Raw genomic sequence first — 21,466 nt, 5'->3', positions numbered from 1 at the left:
TAACATGTAGTTAATTGTTAATTATACTCTTGACTTGTGTAAATGAATGATCTTCTAGTGGTCAATATTTTGTCAAGTATTAAACTATGGAACTTTCCTACAAAATATAAAAGTGGGGGATTTCATGCAGGGGTAACTACTGAGGTGCAATGATTGCCTTAGAGAAATAATCTTATTATAGTCATTGTCAGTGATGCCGCCTGGTTAGTGCGGTGTTCATCTCTGGTGAATCACTGCTATGTGACATATCTGGACGAGGACATCTTTACAGGTGTGGTGAACATAACACGTGGAGGTGGTTCAGGAAGGTGGAGATGCCGTCACTCCTTGTTTTGTCCTTTACTCAACTGATTATTTCTCCTTGTTTAATTACTCACGGAAATATTACTGATTATTGGCTTAAATTTATGAGCAAAATTAATAGATCTGATAAATTGTTTTGTTGTCTACATTTTTTTAAATGTGAAAGACTGTGTATTACATTGGTTATAAAATGCGGACTTGCTAGTCTGGCTATAGTCTTGGCTATATGCCATGTGCATGGAGCCTGTACAGCTACACATGATGTCCCTATGGCTCCATATTACCGATCCATGGGCACTCTGCGCAACTATGTATGGTGCCTCTGTGCAGCCGTGTATTCTCCCCTATGCACACGGACATACAGTATGGGTCTGTGCTTGAGGCCTTATACTGTATGCAGTAGTAATATGCATACAGCGCCTATATAAGATGTAGCTAGCTATAGGTAGACTTTGTCACTGAATATTCATAGGCTGGAGTGCTTTATAGTATTACTTTTTTTTTTTTCTTTCGTCTGTCTTTTTTTGAAGAGATTTCCACTATTTGTATTTGCAGCCATGATTTTTTTTTTCTCATACATTCAATTTTATTTTCTTAAGAAAGCAGCGAGTGTGTCATAAAGCTATGGATTAATGAGCATATTTTAGGTATATGACGTCACTCACCGTTGCTATGGCCTTGACTGATTATGTAAAACATTCTACAGGTAATGCACTTACATATGGAAAGTTATTCCTATAAGTCTCTTCCATTTTTCAGTACTTTGGGTCCCATAGGGAGAAGAATAGAGCATCTTAGCGGATATTCTGAATGCATTCAGCATAAAATACAATCTGCTGTGTATGATTTATTTTTGGGAGACCTAAAAACCTTGGAATAACAGTCGGTGCCAGGTTATTGAATTTTTTATATATTGAAAACCATTGCTGTGTGCAGACATCCTCCGACCCTATTATTTCAGGGATTGGGTTGGGTTGGTCAGCCTATATAATGAATGATATGGTTTGTCCAGATGTCATAACCTTTACAGCATCTCCCCTTTGCTATATGCTGTTAATATTCGTGCTCTCCCCTTTGATACACTCTTTCCATTTCATTGTTTATGAGTTGTGGTCCATCTGGCACCACGTATGTTACTTATGTAGCTTTCTACACAAGGGCCTGTGCAGTTCAGCCATGCATGTCGCTGGCTAGAAGGTCACGTTCTGGCCATAATGCTTATCTAATCTGGTATGCCAGATTAATTTTGTGACATCTGCAGTCGAATGTCAGGTAGTCTTCATAGACTTATCTGTGTTTCTGGCTTGTGATCTGCTGGTATTTTCAGTCCTAATAGATCTGTGATGTCCTTAGATTGTTCTGTTCTCCAACTTGCTCCACATACAGTAACCTAACTCAGGGCTGGACAAATCCTACTAGCCAGGTAAACGTGCCTAAAGATTTTTTGGCGACCAAAATGAATGCAGACGCCTTTACGTTCTAGAACTGTATCCTAATGTATACAATATATTGTCACCCCTGACTTTAATGGGTTGTCCATGATTAGAAAAACAGGGTCATCCTTTTTCCGCAAACAGTGCCACTCCTGTCCATGGGATTCACTTGGTTTTGCAGCTCAGCGTGATTGGTGATAAGCTGCAATTCAAGACAGAGCGTATGGACAAGAGTGGCGCTGTTTCTGGGGGGAAAGCTGACCCTTATTTTGGACAACCCCCTTAATTTAGTCTGTACAGCAATATCTTGTACTGTAGACATTATACTGTATCACACAATTCTTCTTGCGCTTTTCTGCCTTTTTCAATAAACTGAAGAGCAGCTATTATACATTTCATTTATTTATTTTTATTTATTTTCTAATAACATAATAAAGTATATTGTACAGTGGAGGACGTATTTAATGTAGTAATATAATTTTTTTTTTCTTATCTCCTTTTTGCAGTTAATTATACTTTTTATGATTACATTACCATTGACACTTGATCTCCCCAGAAGTTGAGAAAATCTGTATAGACAATAGAACTTGCCCACATTTGCGCAATCTTATAATTTAATGGGGACAATTTACTGTCATTCATTATGTGTAACTGCTGCTTCCCCAGATTGACCCTAAAACTCTCCCTGTGTTCTTCTCCTGTCACAATTCACATTTATGAGCTTCATATAGCTTTAGATTGAATAAGAAGTCAATCTGTGTTTTCTGTGTCCTTTCAGTGTTTTATTGTGCAGAATGCCCAAAGAGCATTCCCCATTTAAATAATTATAATCCTCGGTCTGCATATTAGAAACCTAGTTTAAATGGATCCTCCCAAGAGATCGCGGCAGAGCCGACAAAAAACATTAATTGGCTTCATGAATGTTAGCGCCATGACCTTGCCGGAGAATTATGAATCTGACCTGGCAGCAAAGTGTTTCTGTTTATTGAATTCTACACATTCACATTGATTTAAATAACCATTATATTTGGGGGAAATATAAATAAAATAAAATTTTATATATAGTATTTAAATATTTATAATAAATATATTTAAATCTATATACAATAAATATATGTATACTGTATGTATAAAAATAATCAGGCTTTTCTTATTGTTGTAACAGCTTGTCAGGGCATATTCTTGTGTTTCGCTGTAACATATTGCTTGTTTCACAAGAAATTATTCTTTATAAGGAAAGATTCTTAGAAGAAACATAAATCATGCAACAAAGATGATATGCAGACGGTTATAAATTCGTGGGAAAAGTAATGTCTCAGCCAAGATTTGCCTGATGTTTTACATTCATTCACATTTGTTAATAGGAATTCCTTTGTTTATAACAATATATACACTAGTGTGAGACAAAACAATGAACCATATGGGAGGCAAGTCAGTAAGTACGCGACAATGCCAAAAAGCATGGGAAACGTGTCCGTATAAGCATTTACATATACAAGGGGCGGCTTTTAATAAACCTAACAAACTATTGTAAAATTGAAATATGATGTGTTCAGGGACTTTTTAGCGTTTTATGTTGCAGATTCTCTGTCTGTCAGGCTATACTTGGCAAGGTTATGCATACGCAAAGTAATGTTTGTGACTAATACAAGAAAATCTCTTTAACTGGCCATATACATTAGATTAAATATGGCTGAACATACCAATTTCAGGGGTATGGGCTGACTTTGTTCGCCTGGGAAATAAGTCTCTGCCAGAAGCATCTCTTACTTCCTGCCCCATTGATAAAAAAAATATACGCACCCTTGTCCGGACTGAGCATGCATGTTTATGACTGATGGCTGTTGGGAGTTTACCCAACAGGTATCTTATGTGTGAGCCGCTTTACTTCAGACTCCGAGGATTGTTCATAGCGTGGTTTTATCATAAGCTAAACTAAATGCTGCTGTCATCTCCTAGCTTTAGGATGGTACCTCACAGCGACATTTGTTGCCTGCGGCACAGACGACATCATAGGCTGCAGGTGAGATTGTCTAGGAAGTTATAAAGACTGCCCCTTGTTTCACATAATTTTATATGTATTTTGAAACATAGGTGTCTAACAGAATTATTAATCTGTCTAAAGCTCTGTGCACATCACATTTTTGGCCTACGTTTAACATATACGCAGGGAAAAGCTCACAATGTATACTTTAAACGTAGGCTGTGACATATGCTTTAACAGTAATATCCGTCACCATTGAGTTTAATGGTATATGTTAAACTTATACGTCATGAACTCTCATAATCCTGTTCATGAAGTATACATTAAAAGGATACCATTAGTCTATGGTCTATTAGGCATCCGTTTAACGTCTATGTTGCCCATAGACTTTAATGGTGTCCGTTTAACGTATACGTCATGAAAGGCTGTTGAAAAGCTCATCACATCTAAGTTAAACGTATAACTGTGATGTATGCCATACAGTGGCATACTGTACGTTAGCCATAGGCTTCCATGTAAAAAAACATATCTCGCACGGCATACTTTTTTTTGCGGGATCGATTGGGATGGAGAAGAGAAGTCTACTATGCTATTCTATCCTCTGAATAATAGGTATACAAGCGTATACCAGTCGGACAGAGGCCAAACGGACACTCTTTTGGCCTCCGTCTGGCTAATAGAACTCTATGGACACATTTAGCATGTACGTCGCTAGCTTTCCTGACATAGATTCTAAACGAAGTGCCATAACAGAATGTGCACAGAGCCTAACTAAAATGTATTCCATAAACCATTGTATCATGGAATACTGATATTCCGTAACAATGCTCCTTGTGTCTCAGCTAGATCTTTTTTTCTGAATTTAAAGGCTATGTAAACATTTTGAAAGGCAATTTTTTTTAAAATAAAAAGGTCCGTCAGTGCGATCGGTGCAACTTTATAAATACTTTTTATTAAAAATTTGTTTTACTTCTTGAGATACAGCTGCTTTGTATTTTCTATACAGAGCAGCTGTATTGTTTGCTTTGACCTGAAGCCGTTATGAACTTAGATGTAATAGATTACAGGTGGATCACCAGCTCTAACTGAATCCATCAGTCCCGCGGACCTGACGGGAGCAGGATTTAGCCGCAGATACAGCTGCTCTGTATAGAGAATACAGAGCAGCTGTATCTCAAAATGTAAAACGAATTTTTAATAAAAAGCATTTAGAAAGTTGCAACAAACACACTGACTGACCTTTTTATTTAAAAAAACACATTTCTTTCAAAGGTTTACATAGCTTTTAATAAACTGCGTTTTGATGATTAGTGATATATAGTGTGTGTGTGTGTGTGTGTGTGTGTGTGTGTGTGTGTGTGTGTGTGTGTGTGTGTGTGTGTGTGTGTGTGTGTGTGCGTGTATGTGTGTATATATATATGTCCCTTATGTTGTCTGTACGTTTCAATGAAAAACACAAAACCCGCTACTGTAGCTCTACATAAGGGATTGTTTTCTATGCCTCTTCATACTCCGTTTACTTTACGAGCATTGAAACTTTTGATCGGCAATAATTAAAAGGAGAGCAGCTTTTCCATTGGTTTTCACAGCTCTGTTCCCTCCCTGAGCACTTAAATAAAACCACTTATAATGATCAGGCTCAAGGATTTCATTGCCTGTGGAAACCTACTGGGCTGCATATGCAGAAAGCGATGATTATTCGGCTTCTCCTATGCAAACAGCTGAGATTTAGAGAATGTTGGTGCAGTGACCCGTAGAATTTTGAATCCATCCTCATCTCTGCACAAAGCCATTGCTACATCCACTAACAATACAGAGAGAGCCATTGGCTTTTAAAGTGGCATAATTAAGACACTAAACTTGAAGTCTGCCTTGTATAGATTTTCTGTGCAATAAAATATAATCTATTGTTCCCTGTAAGCAGCCATTTCAGCTTGGAGAGGAAGACTGTGGTGTTTTTCAATGGGATTACTTTCAGAAAGTCCAGAAAAATCACACTTTTTTTAATCTCATATGTCAATTTCTTAGAACCTCCAGAAACAAATATGATGAATATGGGTAAAAAGTAAAAAACAAAAAAAAAGAAGCCTTGTTGAAGAGATGGAGGATGTTATAGTAGCCAAGGTGACTTTAAGCAAATATCTACAATAAATTGGCACTGTTAACACCACAGACCTGAATTCATTGAATGTAAGCGCAGGTACCTTTCATCTTTCCATGGACTGACTTCTATACCAGTCGCTGGAAAATGAGTCCTACAATAATTGCTAGTGTGTATAATTGTGCAGTGTTGTGTAGCAGATCACTACAGGTTTGTGCTCTTTTTGTATGGGATTCTGCACTGTTACATAATGAAACATAAGTAGACGTTTCATTGAAAAGCTTTTTTCAAAAGGCGTATGATTATTTGTCTTATGTTGCATAATAAAGGATAGGCTGTTCTCCTCGTCTGTCTACTAAAGTTATCGCAAATGACTTGCGCAAGAACACAGATGTCTCATGAATGCAGAATTATAGCACATATGCATTTTAATATGGTTTGTCCATTTTTGTATGCCCAACTACCTACAGCGTCATAGCTGTATAACTTCCTAGCCTTCGTTGTTCAGTAGACATTAACTGCAGAGCCAGACGGGGGCCCATGCTATGGGGCTTCTTTTACTTTGTATGCAGGTATTTATCAGTAAAAAAATAGAAATAGTTAAATGAAATCAATCATTGGTTCTAATCTATTAGTTTTATAGATCTATAATACATGTACTACTACATTTAAGCATTTCTGGATTTGTTTCGGAGAGACTGACCGAGAATAAAATAATGTGGCAAAGGAAACTGACTATTCAGCGTACATGGAAACAGCATAATTGTTGAATGAGCTCTAGAGGAGAAGATCCGATCAATCCTTTTAATATAATGTGATCTATTTTGAGGCATGAAATCATTGGGAGCTCTGTATACCCGCTGCTTGGAGACTGAGGCTTACTTATAATAAGCTGATGTTATACGGTACTCTCGTGAGACATTGATTTTTCTTTCTTATTAATATCACTCCTATTTTTGCATTAAACCAGGAGGAAGAGGCAACTACTGTTCAAGTGAGAGAACAAGACCAAGATGTTCTGGTGCTTAAGAAAGTGTCATCAGAAAGGCCAGCCTCCGCAGCAGGGAGTGGCGAGAGGGATTGGAGGTAAGAGTTTTTCCTCTAGGCATACAGATACACATACAGACAAGCACAGGCTGACTGCAGACCGCTCAGCTGCCAGATGGATTTAGCGAGCAAAGACAGAGCTGCTTTGGGAATATACTGCATGTTATAGGGGATGCTCTTTGTCATTCACACTCCACTATGGGAAGTTCGAAGCTGAGGGTGTTTGATGCCCAGATGGATGTGAAGCCATCAGCAGCTTTTACAGTCCGAGAGCTTCCTTTACCCACATTTGATGTGCCTTATTTTAAATACATTGATGAGGAAGATGAGGAGGATGAGTGGAGCAGTCGCTCTCAGTCATCTACCGAGGATGATTCTGTGGACTCTCTGCTTTCTGATAGGTACATGGTGGTATCTGGGACGCCGGAGAAGATTTTGGAGCACCTCCTTAATGATTTGCACTTGGATGACATACAAGACAAAGAGACAGGTAGGATCAAGAAAACAGATGTGGGTTCTTTGCTGGTATACAGATGCCAAGTACCAGAAAGCTTTGCATGCCACGTTGTGGTTATGTAGAATAAAATGTTTCCTTATTATTCCTGACAATAGGCCACGCAGTGTTTTTTTTTCCAAACCGCGCTCCATAAAGAAAAAAACTTTAGATGTCAACAAAACCTCATATTACTCAGTAATGAATGGACAGACGTAGAGGAGCCCATAAGAGTGGGTGGTACAGTCATGATGCAATTGCTGCTTAAGTTGGTACTTTTTGGGAGGCGAACCACCACAGAAGTCCTTTACCTGAGGCCACAGTATGAAAGCAGTCAGCTGCTTCAGAACATCTTGAGCCATTAAATTGTTATATGAAATTCTTTTTTGCTCTGGATCGAAGTAGTTGTGCTGTCTCTCTTGACCACGTGAAGTATTATGTGTTTCAGTACAGATTCTGCGTAGAATTTCTCAGTTAAACCTTGCTTACCCAGACTTTACACTGCAGTCACATATGGTGCACTTCATGCTGGTGTCTCTAGGTCGCTCATGTTTTACACTCCATTAGTGCTATCAGTAACGCTCAGTCATTTAATTTTGCCAGTGGCTTAAGAAAGTGAAGAACTCCATATTTTGAGTCCTTTCATTATCTTGTGCAGAACATGTGGATTGACTGGCATCTCTCATGGTTCAAGATTGAGTTGTGAATGTTGTAACGCTTGCTGCTCCTGCAGAAGACGAAAACAAGAAAGTGAGCTGTGTCTTTAAAGTTTAACAAAATACGCTGAAAAACTTTCATTAGTTCATTAAATGGAATCATTCTTTGGCGCCAAGTTTCCCCACTGATGTCAGTGAACATATTTCTCAGCACCCTTGTGAGTCCTGAAACCACAGTGAAAACAAAATCTAAACACAATAAATTATTCAATGGCATCTTTTGTACAGTAATCCCTGTATGTATTGCTTTTGATCTTTGTTAACCAGTAATTACTTCATATTCTTTGCATATTGCAAGCATAATGCAGGTTGCTGCATACGTAGTGTCTGTTATAACATCATTATTGCATGTACGGGGACACCTTGAGTATGAATGACTAGAGTTTGGAAAGCTGAGGGTTGCACTTCAGATGAAATGAGAGCAGGAAACCCTTGCCGTTACATTATTTGCATTATCCTTTATGGTCTATTGTTTAGCTCAGGCCATCCCTGGAGAAGCCATCCTCAAATCTGCAGCATTTTGGTTCTGTGTTGCATCGAGTAGCTGGTAAACCTGGTATTTATTTCATTTTCTTCACTCTACTAAACAGCAAAGGCTGTGTTCACATCAGTATTGCTTTCCATTGAGGGGTTCCATCTGAGCTTTCCGTCGGGGGAACCCCTCAACGGAAAGGCAAATGGAAACCTTAACTTCCGTTTGCATCAGCAATGATCTCAATGGTAATGGATACTTTAGAGTCATGAGGAGAAGGAGTGGGCACTACTGTATTGGAATTTCCACATATGTAACCAACACTCATAACATCAGTGGTTCCCAATTCATCTTCGGGTGGTGCTCAGCAGTAAAGCAGATCATCAAAGTACAATTACAGCAATGGTAGAGAAGAAAAACATGCGGCACTCACCCAGATGCAGTAAAAGTCCTTTATTATTTTTATCCAACAAAGACTGTGGAGGGAGGACGAACAGACAAATAAGGTTACAGACTGTTTCGCACCCAACGGCGCTTCTTCTGACCTAGGAAGAAGTGCCACTGGGCGCGAAACAGTCTGTAACCTTATTTGTCTGTTCGTCCAACCTCCACAGTCCTTGTTGGGTGACGGATACTTTGCTAATGCTTTCCGTTTGTCACCGTTGTGAGAGGGTTCCTTTTTTTTTTACGGAATCAATAGTGCAGTCAACTGTGAAAATGAATAAACATCCTTTCTGCCCCCACTGCAAGGATATTTTAATGTTTCAGGCCCAATTTTTTATGACTGCCGTAAAAAGACAGACATAGTAATGTAGTTTAATAATGACTATAAATCTTTGGTATGCAAGAAAATAGCAATCAAGTGGCTGCTATTAACTTTCATTTTAATTTTGACTGTTTCTCATTTAGGATGTTAATGACTTCCATGAATAGTAGTGTTTCAGCACTGTGGCTATTGAAGAAATGTTCCTTACTTGGGTCCAGGATCCTGTAAAGTATTTTTGTGGGGAGGCTGAGACTAGAATTGACCATCTGATGACATGCAGATGATATGCACGGACAGTCTGCCCTATCTCCCTGTGGGAAATAATGGGTCAAGTCACTGTTGAGAAGGTTCATCCATCTATCTACATTCCTGATTGAGATTGAACGGTTGTGAATATTCAAATTGAATTACTCTACTAAATTACCACCTCAAGCCTTCCTGCAAATATGTAATATTACTGGTGATCACTCATCCTACTCTAAGACCTCACTAAATCTATTAGGCTGGAGTCTTGAGAAATGGTAGAAAGGCATAAAAAAATTCTGAATAAATATTCAAAGCATAGGTAAGTTGCTGAATCAGCAACAATAAAAAATATTCTAAAGAAGTACATTATAAGGGAGTGTTATTTTTGTGAGCAATTGCATATCGGGAGTGAGAATGTCAAGAGTCCTTAGTGTTGGCATAATGTAGCTTCATGAAAGATGAGGTGGTAAGGTATAAATGGCCATGGTGTCATCTGTATTGTTACTGCAGGTTTTATACAGCTAAGGCCCCATGCACCCGACCGTTGTTTTATGTCTGTGTGCTATCCGTTGTTCAACGGATAGCACATGGACCCATTCATTTCTAATGGCCCCATGCACACAACTGTGATTTCCACTGATCCGTTGGCGGGCCGTGGGACAGAGCTGCAAAATTTGGAGCAGGTCCTATTCCTGTCCATGTTTTCGGCTCGGTCTCGCCCGCGACATGAAAACCTATGTAGCATACGGAACGGAATGCATAGGACACACTGATAACACACTGACCACAAACAACGGACCACGGATCCGTTGTTTACAGTCTGTAAAAGACCAACGGGCGTGTGCATGAGGTCTTACATCATTGCTGTTTAGTTGGTTAACATAATTAAAAATAATTATTGTGTTGTCCAGTTCGGGCTACCCCATCTCAGTTTGCAGGTTCCCCTTAGACAAGCTATGGGACACACACACACACACACACACACACACACTCTTATGGTCAAGGGGAGCCACACTATATAAATACAGCACCCTTTACTGGGCTCCATGTCAAATTTTTACATATTCCACCAAATTCACTGTTAAATTCATGTTGACTCATATAGGTATCCTATGAGACGTCTATGAATTGCGTTTTTTATCTCATTCATTCGCATCTTGTTCCCTTTTTCCAGGTTTAATTTTTCTCTTTTGGTGCTGTTAAGTGCATCATTCTCAATGGATCAGTATGTAACGACCAGCAGGTTTGTGGACCCACTGGGCTACTCCGCCGGATTGGCGTAGGGCCACCTCTAAGGGGGTTGTCTAAGCATCCTCCCCGGGAGACCGCCAGGTCGCTACCTCTTGAGCTGGTCCCGGGGGAGTAGCTGCTGGCCAAACAGAAGCTAGGGAGAGACAGGCAGATGGTACCTTGGTGGTAGTAGATAGGAACCAGCTTACTGTAAGCATGCTGATGCTGGCTTGCTGGAAGTGCACTGGTGCCAGATTGCTGGAAGCACGCTGGTGCCGGATGTCTGGAGGCACCCAAAGGGCATGGGATACCGACAGGTAATAGACTCTGTATACAGAATACCAATAGGTAACAGACTCAGGATACAGGATACCACATAGGTAACAGACTCAGGATACAGAATCTTTGCAGGATAACGCTAGGTTTGTCCAACTTTTCTCAGGCACTGGGGAATGGGGTAGGGTCACTTATAAGGGCCAGAGTGTGCAGGGATAGGTTGGGGACAGTTTTACTGGTGCGCGCGTTGACCCTTTAAGAACTGGGATGAGTGTGCATGCGCACCCTGGGGGCACGGGCTGGGGGAGGTGGAGAGAGCAAAGCACGCTGGCGTCCCTGGGAAGAGAGATGCCGGCAAAGATGCAGAGTCCTGCGGCTGCCAGTAAGAGGGGGATGCCGCCAGTCAGCGGACATCACACTGTAAAACTAGATGTCACTTATGCTGGCATTTGAACTGGCTGCACTGCCATGAATATTGCTTCATATGAAGACGTCTATGATGCAATCGTTACTGTAAAATAATGTCAATGGTAAAGGTCTATTTAATTTTGTAATAGTGTTCATATTACTGGGCATTATAGTTAAATTCCTCTCTCATGTCCTCTGTGGTTCCTCACTACTAGGATTCTTCTTAAATTCTAGTGGCCTCCGATTTAGGATAGAGTTTTATTAAAGTAGTTGTCCTATTTGGACAATCTATGTGTGTTAAAAGTGCCCCATAACAAAAAACCCATGACAAAAACAAAATGGCCCGTGCTGGGACCCACAGCATGCAGCTGTAATCGGTGAGGGAGACCTGGCAGTAAAGGCCCTTTTACACGGACGATATTTGGGTAAACTATGGCTTTTTCAACTGCTCATTTCCGATCATTAGCGCGTTAAAATATGGCAGTGATCAGCCGACAAGTGAGTAATTGGATTGGATCTTTTATGCTGCCTATAAATTGATCATTTGTGGTCAGCACATCTACCTGTCGAAACAGAAGATGTAAACAGGGGATGTTCTGCCCACAAGATGAAAACTGCATGGGGATGAACAATCATATTAACTCACAATAATTTCTCCATGTAAATGGAGCAAATGAGCACCAATCAATATGATATTATCGTCAATCGGTGCTCATTATCGGCCAAATGGGTATTGTAAATTGAACAAATTTAAAGGGGTTTCCTCAACTGAAACATTTATGGCATATCCATGTGATATACCATAAATTATTGATTGAAACGGGTCCCAGCTCTAGGACCCGCACCAATCTCTAGAATGGGGGTCGCTTGAAACTTGTCCCACCTAGTAAGGTGGCCTGCCCATCACCGCATTCCATTTATTTCTATGAAAATTACAGAAACAGTCCAGCCCACTTTACCAGGCACCCGCCTCACCTTCACGGACGGAATGAAGGTCGGGTTACCACTGTTCTAGAGATAGTTGCGAGTCCATATATCTTGTTGTTTTCTGAAGCTCTTGGAATACAGACACGTGGTAAAAAGCCTAGGTTACTATCGCATTATACACATACTTTTTGCTAATTCAATGCGAGAGAAATTTACAGTTTCGCTGATTCACTGTGCAGAAATTCACTGTACAGATTGGGTAATTCCTTGATCCCATCTGAACATTGGTCTAAGTAATTAAGTGGAATGTTAGCTGAATACAAAGGCGTATTACTAAAGTCCACATAGACTGCAACCACAGATGATGCGTTCCTCAGTAAAGATAATAACTGTTTTATTTTAGACTTTTTTTTCTCATAATGTTTAAATTATGTTTTCTTACGGAACCACAGCGAAGACTAACAATTACACAGGCAGAGCAATAGGGGATGGGGACCTGGAGGGTGGACATGGGAGTTTGCTATTTTACAAAAGAGTGCAGATTTATATGCTATTTGTGGTCTGTGGAAAGCGGTTTGACAAACCCTACAGGCTATACAATGGCTGCCATTAGAGGTTGTAATCCAGAATCCTTTAGATGAATGCCTCATGCACACATCCGTTGGCCGTCGTACGGCCACTAATGACGGATCCATGAAACACGAACCGCACACGGATGGCTTCCGTGTGCAGTCTGTTGTTTCAACGGACCAAATGAATGAAAAGGCTGAGACTGTTCCGTCAGAAACGGACAAGAGTAGGACCAAACCTATTTTTGCTGGAACGGCCACACGGTTCCGTTAAAACAACGGTAGTGTGCATGGCCTCATAGGAATGAATGTGTCAGTGTGCTCTCCGTTAAAAAAAACGGATAGCACACTGAAGAAAATAACTAGAGAGTAACTTGGAGTAGCTTACAATGTGCTCCTAGATAAATCACCTGTTGCTGATGGAAGTCCATGTCACTTTTATACAAGGTGTCCGGCTGTTGGTTGGGGGAGGGAGAAGCTATACATGAATCAGGTTTGGGTCCCCCTTGCGCTCCATGCTTGCTGTTTCAACAATATACGAAAGAGAAAAGCTACAATGGCTTCCAATTTTCCTGCACAGCCCCTATCTTATCAGGTTGTTACCCATAGTTAAGCTACTGTTTCCTATGGCAATGAAATATTAAAATAATAAACAATTGACTGTACTTATTCCCTCCTGTTCATGTGCTGCTATTGTCCCAGTCGCCTGAAAGTTAATTTCCGTGCATGATGACGTGTCATCCATACTGATCACGACAGCATTCATCGCCCATCCTGTCTGAAAGCTATGGACCGCCCAGCCAAAAACAGCGGTAAAATTGTTCAGAAGGTCTTTTCCACCAAAACTAGTATCCATCGAGTAACTTCCATAGATTGTTTTTTATTTGATGATATTTTTTCCTTCTACTATTCTTATACAGGAAGAGCAGACGCAAATATATTATGCAAACCACACAAAAAAATAGAAATGAAGGATAAAGTAATTTTTCTTGGCTACTCAGCGAAGCATATTCTCCTCATAGCTAGGTTTCTATCTTTAGATAATAATCATGTTTTTTTTTATGTTTTGAATCCGAATAAACTGGTCTGGAAGGCGTAAGAGGCACAATTCTAAGTCGTGACCGTCTCCATTGAAGGTTTGAGAACTAAAATGGAGAAAGCTTTGTCATTTTATTAAATCAATTCCTCTTGATGTTTTTCTGTTCTGGACTAGAAAGCATTTGGAAATAGGACAGACAGGGAGATGAGAATATATTTGACATTCATGGTACAATGCATCAATGCAACCAATCGTTCTACATTAACCTTTAGTTGCCTGTGTACTCCAGCTAGCCTGGCGGAAGACTTTGTTTCTTTTGATAATTTGAGTATCCTATCATAGTGTGTTTGTTTTACTGCGATTTGTCTGTATCATTGTCCTAGCCGTAACCGTACACTATAGTCTTTGAAGAAAATCCAACTTTGTTATATTTGGCCTCGAAAATGAGTTTTAATGTTAAATAAGATCCATATATTCAGCTATGTCCAAGATGAGCAAAAGCCATTAGGCATCTACCTCCCGTAATATTCTCCACCATACCCAGTTTTATTATAACCTTTACCTGTAAGTCATTTTAAGGTCTGTAGTGCCTCAATATCTAGGCCATTTATTTTGTATTGTTCTTTAAATAGTCTTCAAACATTGTTTGTATTCGGAAATCTAGACTTGAGGTTTAATAGGACTAGTGAATGATCTTTTCACCTATGTGCTGGAACTTATCACACACCTCAATATTTTCATATTAAAGGGCTTCTTTAAAGTATTATGTCAATAGCAAGGCACTGGACAACTTTTAACTTGCCCCTCCCCCTACAACTGTGGTCCCCATGGTCAGCGACCAGGAACTAAATTTTAATAGACTGAATATTAGGCCGCCTCAGCACATCTAGCGCTTTGTTTTTGAACAACCCCTTTTTGTTGGAAGGATTGCTTGAGAATAAGCGAATCAGAGTTGATCGGCTGTAATATGTGGGAAAGTATTAGAATTCCCTGCAGTGCCATTGCAAGGAAAATGAAGCATTACACAATTCCCACAATGGGCTGTCCATGTAATGCATGGGGAACTCAAACTGAGATACACGGTTTGCAGTCACTCTGTTCTGCTTATTAGATTAGTGTACTGAATGGGGGACCCCTCTCTATTAGAATAGTTCTACGAAAAAGCATTCGCATTTAGAATGATAGGGCTCCATTATTATTGTATTAGCTGGAAAATTTACACGATACCAAAAAAAAGTGTTGCGCATCGTGTAAGGCTCTGTTCACACTTGCGTCATGATTCCTACTTTTACAGGAGCCATGACCAAGCAACTGAAGCCTGATGTAAAAGATCTAACGGAGGTGTGAACACGGCATAATATGTACGACAAAGATAAATGTGGATGAAATTGTGTCCTTAAATATATTGTGAATAATTCAGTTTGCTGATGGATCGTCTTTGATGTTAAACACAGCTAATCTGTATTAGATTGCCTTTAAGTACAGAATAAATTTGCAGATCATGCTATTACCTAGAGGCAAAGCTTCATTCCTGCACATAAATGTATAACTCATGCCCTTGAGCTTGTCCCCGTCTAACACCACAAATACCAAACAATCCAAATCTTCCCATTTCTACACATACAGTTAAGCTGTTCTACACCACCAGGGAGAACGAACTGGGAAATTCATTTCAAATACCAACACATTCTAACACGTCTTATTCCCTAGTACAAACTTTATCCATTTGCTGTTTGTTTTGTGCATCACATTAGCCGGTAGCTAAGATAAAGTATAAGAAGTTGGCGCATACAAGTCAATGACAGATGGTGAATCCCTACTTTTGCCTGCCTTCTGTATTGGCTTCAGCTGCATGATATTACTTCTCCAGGTTAAGTAGATATTTAGCACGTTTTTGTTGACTTTTTGAGTTTAATTTTTATTCAGTTTTACATTGAAACATGCGTTTTTGTTACGATATGATGACTGTCGGTAATCTTAACATGACTGTTTTAATCAACACTTGTGTCTCCCATTAAATAACAATCCTGGAGCATCTTTTCCTATGATTCTTCGTTGTGCTGTTCCTCTGTTATTCCTACTTGAAATGTATTAATAAATTGACAACTGGGTATTATCATTTCCGTTGTCAATAGGGTGTTTACATACACAGTCTAAAAGAGACTCTGTAACCAGTTTATTAATTCCCTATCTCCGAGTCCTAACTAACCTAATAGGCGCTTTGATGCTGATAACTAGTGTGATTTGTTTAAAAAAAATATTTATTATTTGCAAAGTTATGAGCATTTTTCTAAATATGCTAATGTGGCTCTAATAGCCAAATAGGAGGTGACTCTTTCTTATCACTCTGGGCAGTGTAATGTTTTCTGTATGACGCTGTCCAATCAGCATACAGCTTCTCCCCCTTCTCTGCCCAGCAAGACAGTGTGATCATATAGTATACAGCTTCCATTCCCGACTGTGTATTCAACTGGCGATAACTCCGGTTGTGTCACAGCTAGAACTGCGATCCTGGTGCCATATGAAAGATTAGAATCTCCTCTTTCATATGCCACCAGAACAAACTGCTGTTCTGGGTGGTCCACAGCCCGATATATGGCTGTTTGAAGTGATCCCCCTTCCCTCCAGCCTCACTCTCTCACACTGTGTGAAGCAGCTTCATGCTGATTGGGCAGCGTCAGGGGCTGTGAGGGAGGCTACACCTGAAGAGAATCGCTGCTGTTACCTCCCACTTGTCTAATAAAGGCTCATTTACATATTTGGAAAAAAGCTCATAACTTTTAAAATAATAAATGTTTTGGGACACAATTTTCACTATCATTATCAGTGTGACAGCGTCTATTAGATTAGCTAGGAGATAGGGCATTACTAAACTAGTCACAGATCCTCCTTAAAGAGGCTCTTTCACCAGATTATAAGTGGCCTATCTTCTACATAATGTGATTGGCGTTGTAATGTAGATTACAGCAGTGTTTTTTTTATTTAGAAAAACAATAATTTTTGACAGAATTATAACCTATGTTAGCTTTATGCTAATGACTTTCTTAATGCCCAACTGGGCGTGTTTTACTTTTTGACCAAGTGGGCGTTGTGGAGAGAAGTGTATGGCGCTGACCAATCAGCATCATACACTTCTCTCCATTCATTTACACAGCATAGTGATCTTACTAGATCACTATGTGCAGCCACATACACACACATTAACGTTACTCAAGTGTCCTGACAGTGAATAGACATCACTACAAGCCAGGACGTGATGTCTATTCAGAATCCTGACACTTCGCTAACGTTTGTGTTTGATTTACAGCACAGCACATCGAACTCACGCTGGGCTGTCCTTTACAGCGTAATATCGCGAGACTACACTTGGTCTGCTGCCGACAACGATAGTATTTATTGCTGCATAATCGATACGTTGAGCCAATGAATGAAAGTTTACTTGGTTATCGGCTGATTGTTGCCCTGTTTACACAGGGCAGTGATCAGGAAGGATCGTTCATTTGATCGCTTGTTTGCCCGATCATTGTCCTGTGTAAAAGAGCCTTAACACTGTCACCACTCATTGTACAGTTTTATAGTGTTCAGTGACAGACCCCATTGACTATGGGAATTGTAACACCCAGTTGCCAATTTATTAATACATTTCGATTGGGAATAACAGACGAATTGCACAACATAGAATTCTAAGAAACAATGCTCCTGCATTTTTTTATTTCATGAGGAACACAATTATTTACAAAAACAAACATGTCAGGAGAGCTGACAGGTCCTCTATAATATATACTCAGGCCATATATGTAAATAGAAGATGAACGGTTCTCTGGACCGTGCTGACTGCCTCGTCTGTATCATAAATACCCTAATTTATTTTTTATTGCCTGTTGACTACTCAGCTCTTTTCTGAGTAATTTGTTCTCGGTTTCATGGTTCTGCTGCTCTATCTTGCATTAACGCTTTTTGCCAGACATTACTCCCAAGCCACTAATTGTTTTTATCCCATTTTATCCTGACATGAACAGTACAGTGGGCTCACACATAACTGGGTAATGATAGGAAATTGATGATCATTACAGAAAATCACCAGTTAATCACATTAACATGTTGCTATAATAATTTTACTTTTTTTTTTTTTAATTTCCACACAATAAATATGAATTGTCACTGACTATGGTATATTTAGATAGTAGTTTGCATAAGGTAATGACTTAAAATTTGTATATGGCTCTATATACACTATATCAACAAAAGTATTGGGACACATACACATTACACCTACAGGAGCTTTTGTGACATCCCATTCCAAATACACAGGCATTTAATATAGAGGATCCACCCACCCACCCCCCTTTTGTAGCTAAAACAGCTTTCACTTTTCTAGAAAGGCTTTCTACAAGATTTTGGAGTGTGTCTGCGGGAATTTTGCCCAATCATCCAGAAGAGCATTTGTGAGGTCAGATACTGATGTTGGATGAGAGGGCCTGGCTCACAATCTCCATTCTAGTTCATCCCAAAGGTGTTCCATGGGGTTGAGGTCAGGACTCTGTCTGGGCCAGTCAAGTTCTTCCACACCAAACTCACCCTACCATTTTTGGACATTGCTTTGTGCACTGAGTGAGTCATGCTGGAACAGAAAAGGGTCGAACCCCAAACTGTACCCACAAAGTTGGAAGCAAACAATTGTCCAAAATGTCCTAGTACGCAATAGCATTAAGATTTCCCTTCACTCTAAGGGGCCTAGGCCAATCCCTGAAAAACATCCCCATAGCATTATTATTCCTCCAAACTTTTTACAGTAGGCACAATGCAGTCAGGCAGGTAACGTTATTTGTCAAATCCAGACTCGTCCATGAGACTGCCAGATAGAGAAGCGTGATTAGTTTCCCCTGCTCCAGAGTCCAGTGGCGGCAGCTTTACACCCCTCCATCTGACGCTTGGCATTGTACTTGGTGATGTAAGGCTTGCATGCAACTACTCGGCCATGGAAACCCATGTCATGAAGATCCCGGGGCAGAGTTTTTGTGTTGATGTTAATGCCAGAAAAGATTTGGAACTCTACAGTTATTGAGTCAGCAGAGCATTGGCGACTTTTATGCACTATGCGCCTCCGCACTCAGCAGCCCTGCTCTTTAAATTGAGGTAGTCTGCCACTTCGTGGCTGAGTTGCTGGAGTTTCTAAACGCTTCCACTTTGCAATAATACCACTCACAGTGATGGTGGAATATCTAGGAGGGAAGAAATCTCATGAACTGACTTGTTGAAACGGGGGCATCCTTTTACAGGACCACGATTTAATGCAGTGAGCTCTTTAGAACGACCCTTTCTTTCACAAATGTTTGTAAGGGCAGACTGCATGGCGAGGTGCTGGATTTTATACACCTGTGGCAATGGGACTGAATGAAACACCTGAATTCAATGATTAAGAGGTGTGTAATTAACCATTACTTGTGGTTACATAGTGTATATGAGAGAATTAACTATTGTCCTTCTTTTTCTTATTTGGGGTTTAGTTGTTTGTAGTTTATAATTAATCCGTGCTATAATGGAAATCATCTGAACATGCTCTCAGTTTGGAAAGCTGCAGTGTAAAGTATGAAGGAGAGCTGAAGCCACCTTGGCTACTATTGAAATAGTACAGATGTGTCCTTCCATACTTTTCCTCTTATCTCAACATATCATGTGTGGCATGAGAGGTCTATGCTATATGTGTCTGTGTGGCCACCCAGTGGTTGCAATATGCTTTGCAGCCTTTCAAAAGTTTTACTAGCATGTCGCAATATTGTATTTAATTGGTTCCATGATAAATTGGCGTCCTTAACCAAATTCAGGAAAAGGTAGGGGTGGACATATCTGGAAGTGAGATTTGGACCAGATCTTGCTTCCTTTGCAGCTTAGACTGCTATGCTACTATGATTTAGTCACTGATAATAGTTGGTCCTAAGCTAAAATGGACACAATACTGAAAAAAATAGTGGTGGCTTAAAGGGGTTGACTACCGAGACACCCGGCAAACAGTTCATTTTCTTGGGGAAGTTTCCATCGGCTACAGGGGATATGTAGTTATACATGCAATCATTCAAATGAATGGACGTTAATGTAATACATAGACAGCACTATTCCACAAGGCCAAGAGCTACTGTTTGTTAAGGACTCTCTGCTCGAGCTTGTAGAGGAAGTTCTCTAGACTGGGAAGGGGTCATTGACGTCTATATGCCGAGATAGGACATATGAATAAAGGTTTTCCCGCTGGGACAACCCCTTTAAATATAATTTTTCCTACCTCAACTGGAATTTACTAACCTAGCTATACTACTGAGCTATACTATATCTAACAGCATAATAAGAATATGGCAATGATACCTAGCTGCTTGACATATTTTAGTTGCCCTGTGTACGGGACATTCTATGCAAAAAGAATTGTGCAAAGTGGAGTTTTTCATAGTCCGACATAAAATAAAAATTGTGGCATGCTCCATCAGACTCCATATGTACAGTGGTAACCCCCCCCCCCCTCCCGAAGCATTTCTTCTTAGGGAGAATATCTTTGTACATACATGGCTGAATGGAACCCCTATGGCGGCTGTATAGATAGCTCTACTAAAGCTGTACTGTATAGTATAGCTCCGTGTACTGCCAAAAAGCTCCATGAACTAAGCTCGTCTGTGTGCATGATCCCTTAGAATGAGCACACTAAACGTCTGCTCCATCTCAGGCAGTTCACACGTCGCAGATTTTCAATGTGGATTTTACCTTTTGCAATTCAAAAGATGAGATCTTTGTCAAATCCGCGTCAAACCCTTAAGAAAATCCACTACGTGAGAACTCGTCCTCGCAGCATGAAGAGGCTTCTTGACTAACATGCTGGAAATGCAGCTATTTACACCATTCCGGTTTAATGCTACAGTAAATGTTGAATATCTTCGCACTTATTATGTGTGGCTTTCTAAGCTTATGGGTTTTCTTTCTAAAAAGCTAAATCCTTAACTCTGCAAGTTTTTATGTAGCCAGAAGCCAGTGCATTGTGAGATCTTAAATGAGAGTTGTAGTGGAGCTATAAGGTGACATGACTGTCTGTAGGTTGCAGATAATCCGCGTACATGAACCGCCAGAATTTGTAGTTTTTACTTTGAATGTGAATAGAGAAAAAAAAAAAACATGTATCTCCCTATCTTGAACTCTATGTAAAGGAAAATTACTCAACTCGGCTTGGGTAGAATATTGTTCAAAAGGAGAGTTTTCTTTTGGAACCTTTGATGATTTAACACCTTCCAGGAAGTGCAGAATTTATCCTGAGATATAAAACAAATCATAACTCTACTTAATATTAGATGGTCTTTCAGTTTGGAAGATTTTTTAGAATGCCACTGGAAGAATTTCTGCAAACTACCATACATTGGCACCAGCACACGTAGCCACCTGGGAGAGAATCAGCCTTGTTGGAATTATTTTGTCCGCTCCA

At 39.9% G+C, this 21,466-nt stretch overlaps 1 protein-coding gene across 1 annotated transcript in view; it reads left to right on the top strand.

The window, feature by feature from the left end:
• The window catches only part of RAPGEF5 (Rap guanine nucleotide exchange factor 5), a 236,998-nt gene that overhangs the window by 173,216 nt on the left and 42,316 nt on the right, over positions 1–21,466 (top strand). Inside the window, exons 10-11 of the mRNA XM_075827325.1 lie at positions 6,792–6,907; positions 7,270–7,358. Coding sequence (XP_075683440.1) covers positions 6,792–6,907; positions 7,270–7,358 — 205 coding nt within the window. The remainder of the gene's footprint in view (positions 1–6,791; positions 6,908–7,269; positions 7,359–21,466) is intronic.

This window comes from Rhinoderma darwinii, chromosome 5 (assembly GCF_050947455.1).
Source record: "Rhinoderma darwinii isolate aRhiDar2 chromosome 5, aRhiDar2.hap1, whole genome shotgun sequence".
Taxonomy (NCBI): Eukaryota; Metazoa; Chordata; class Amphibia; order Anura; family Rhinodermatidae; genus Rhinoderma; species Rhinoderma darwinii.
The sequence above is the reverse complement of the archived record's forward strand: the minus strand, read 5'-3'. Positions and strand labels throughout refer to the sequence as shown.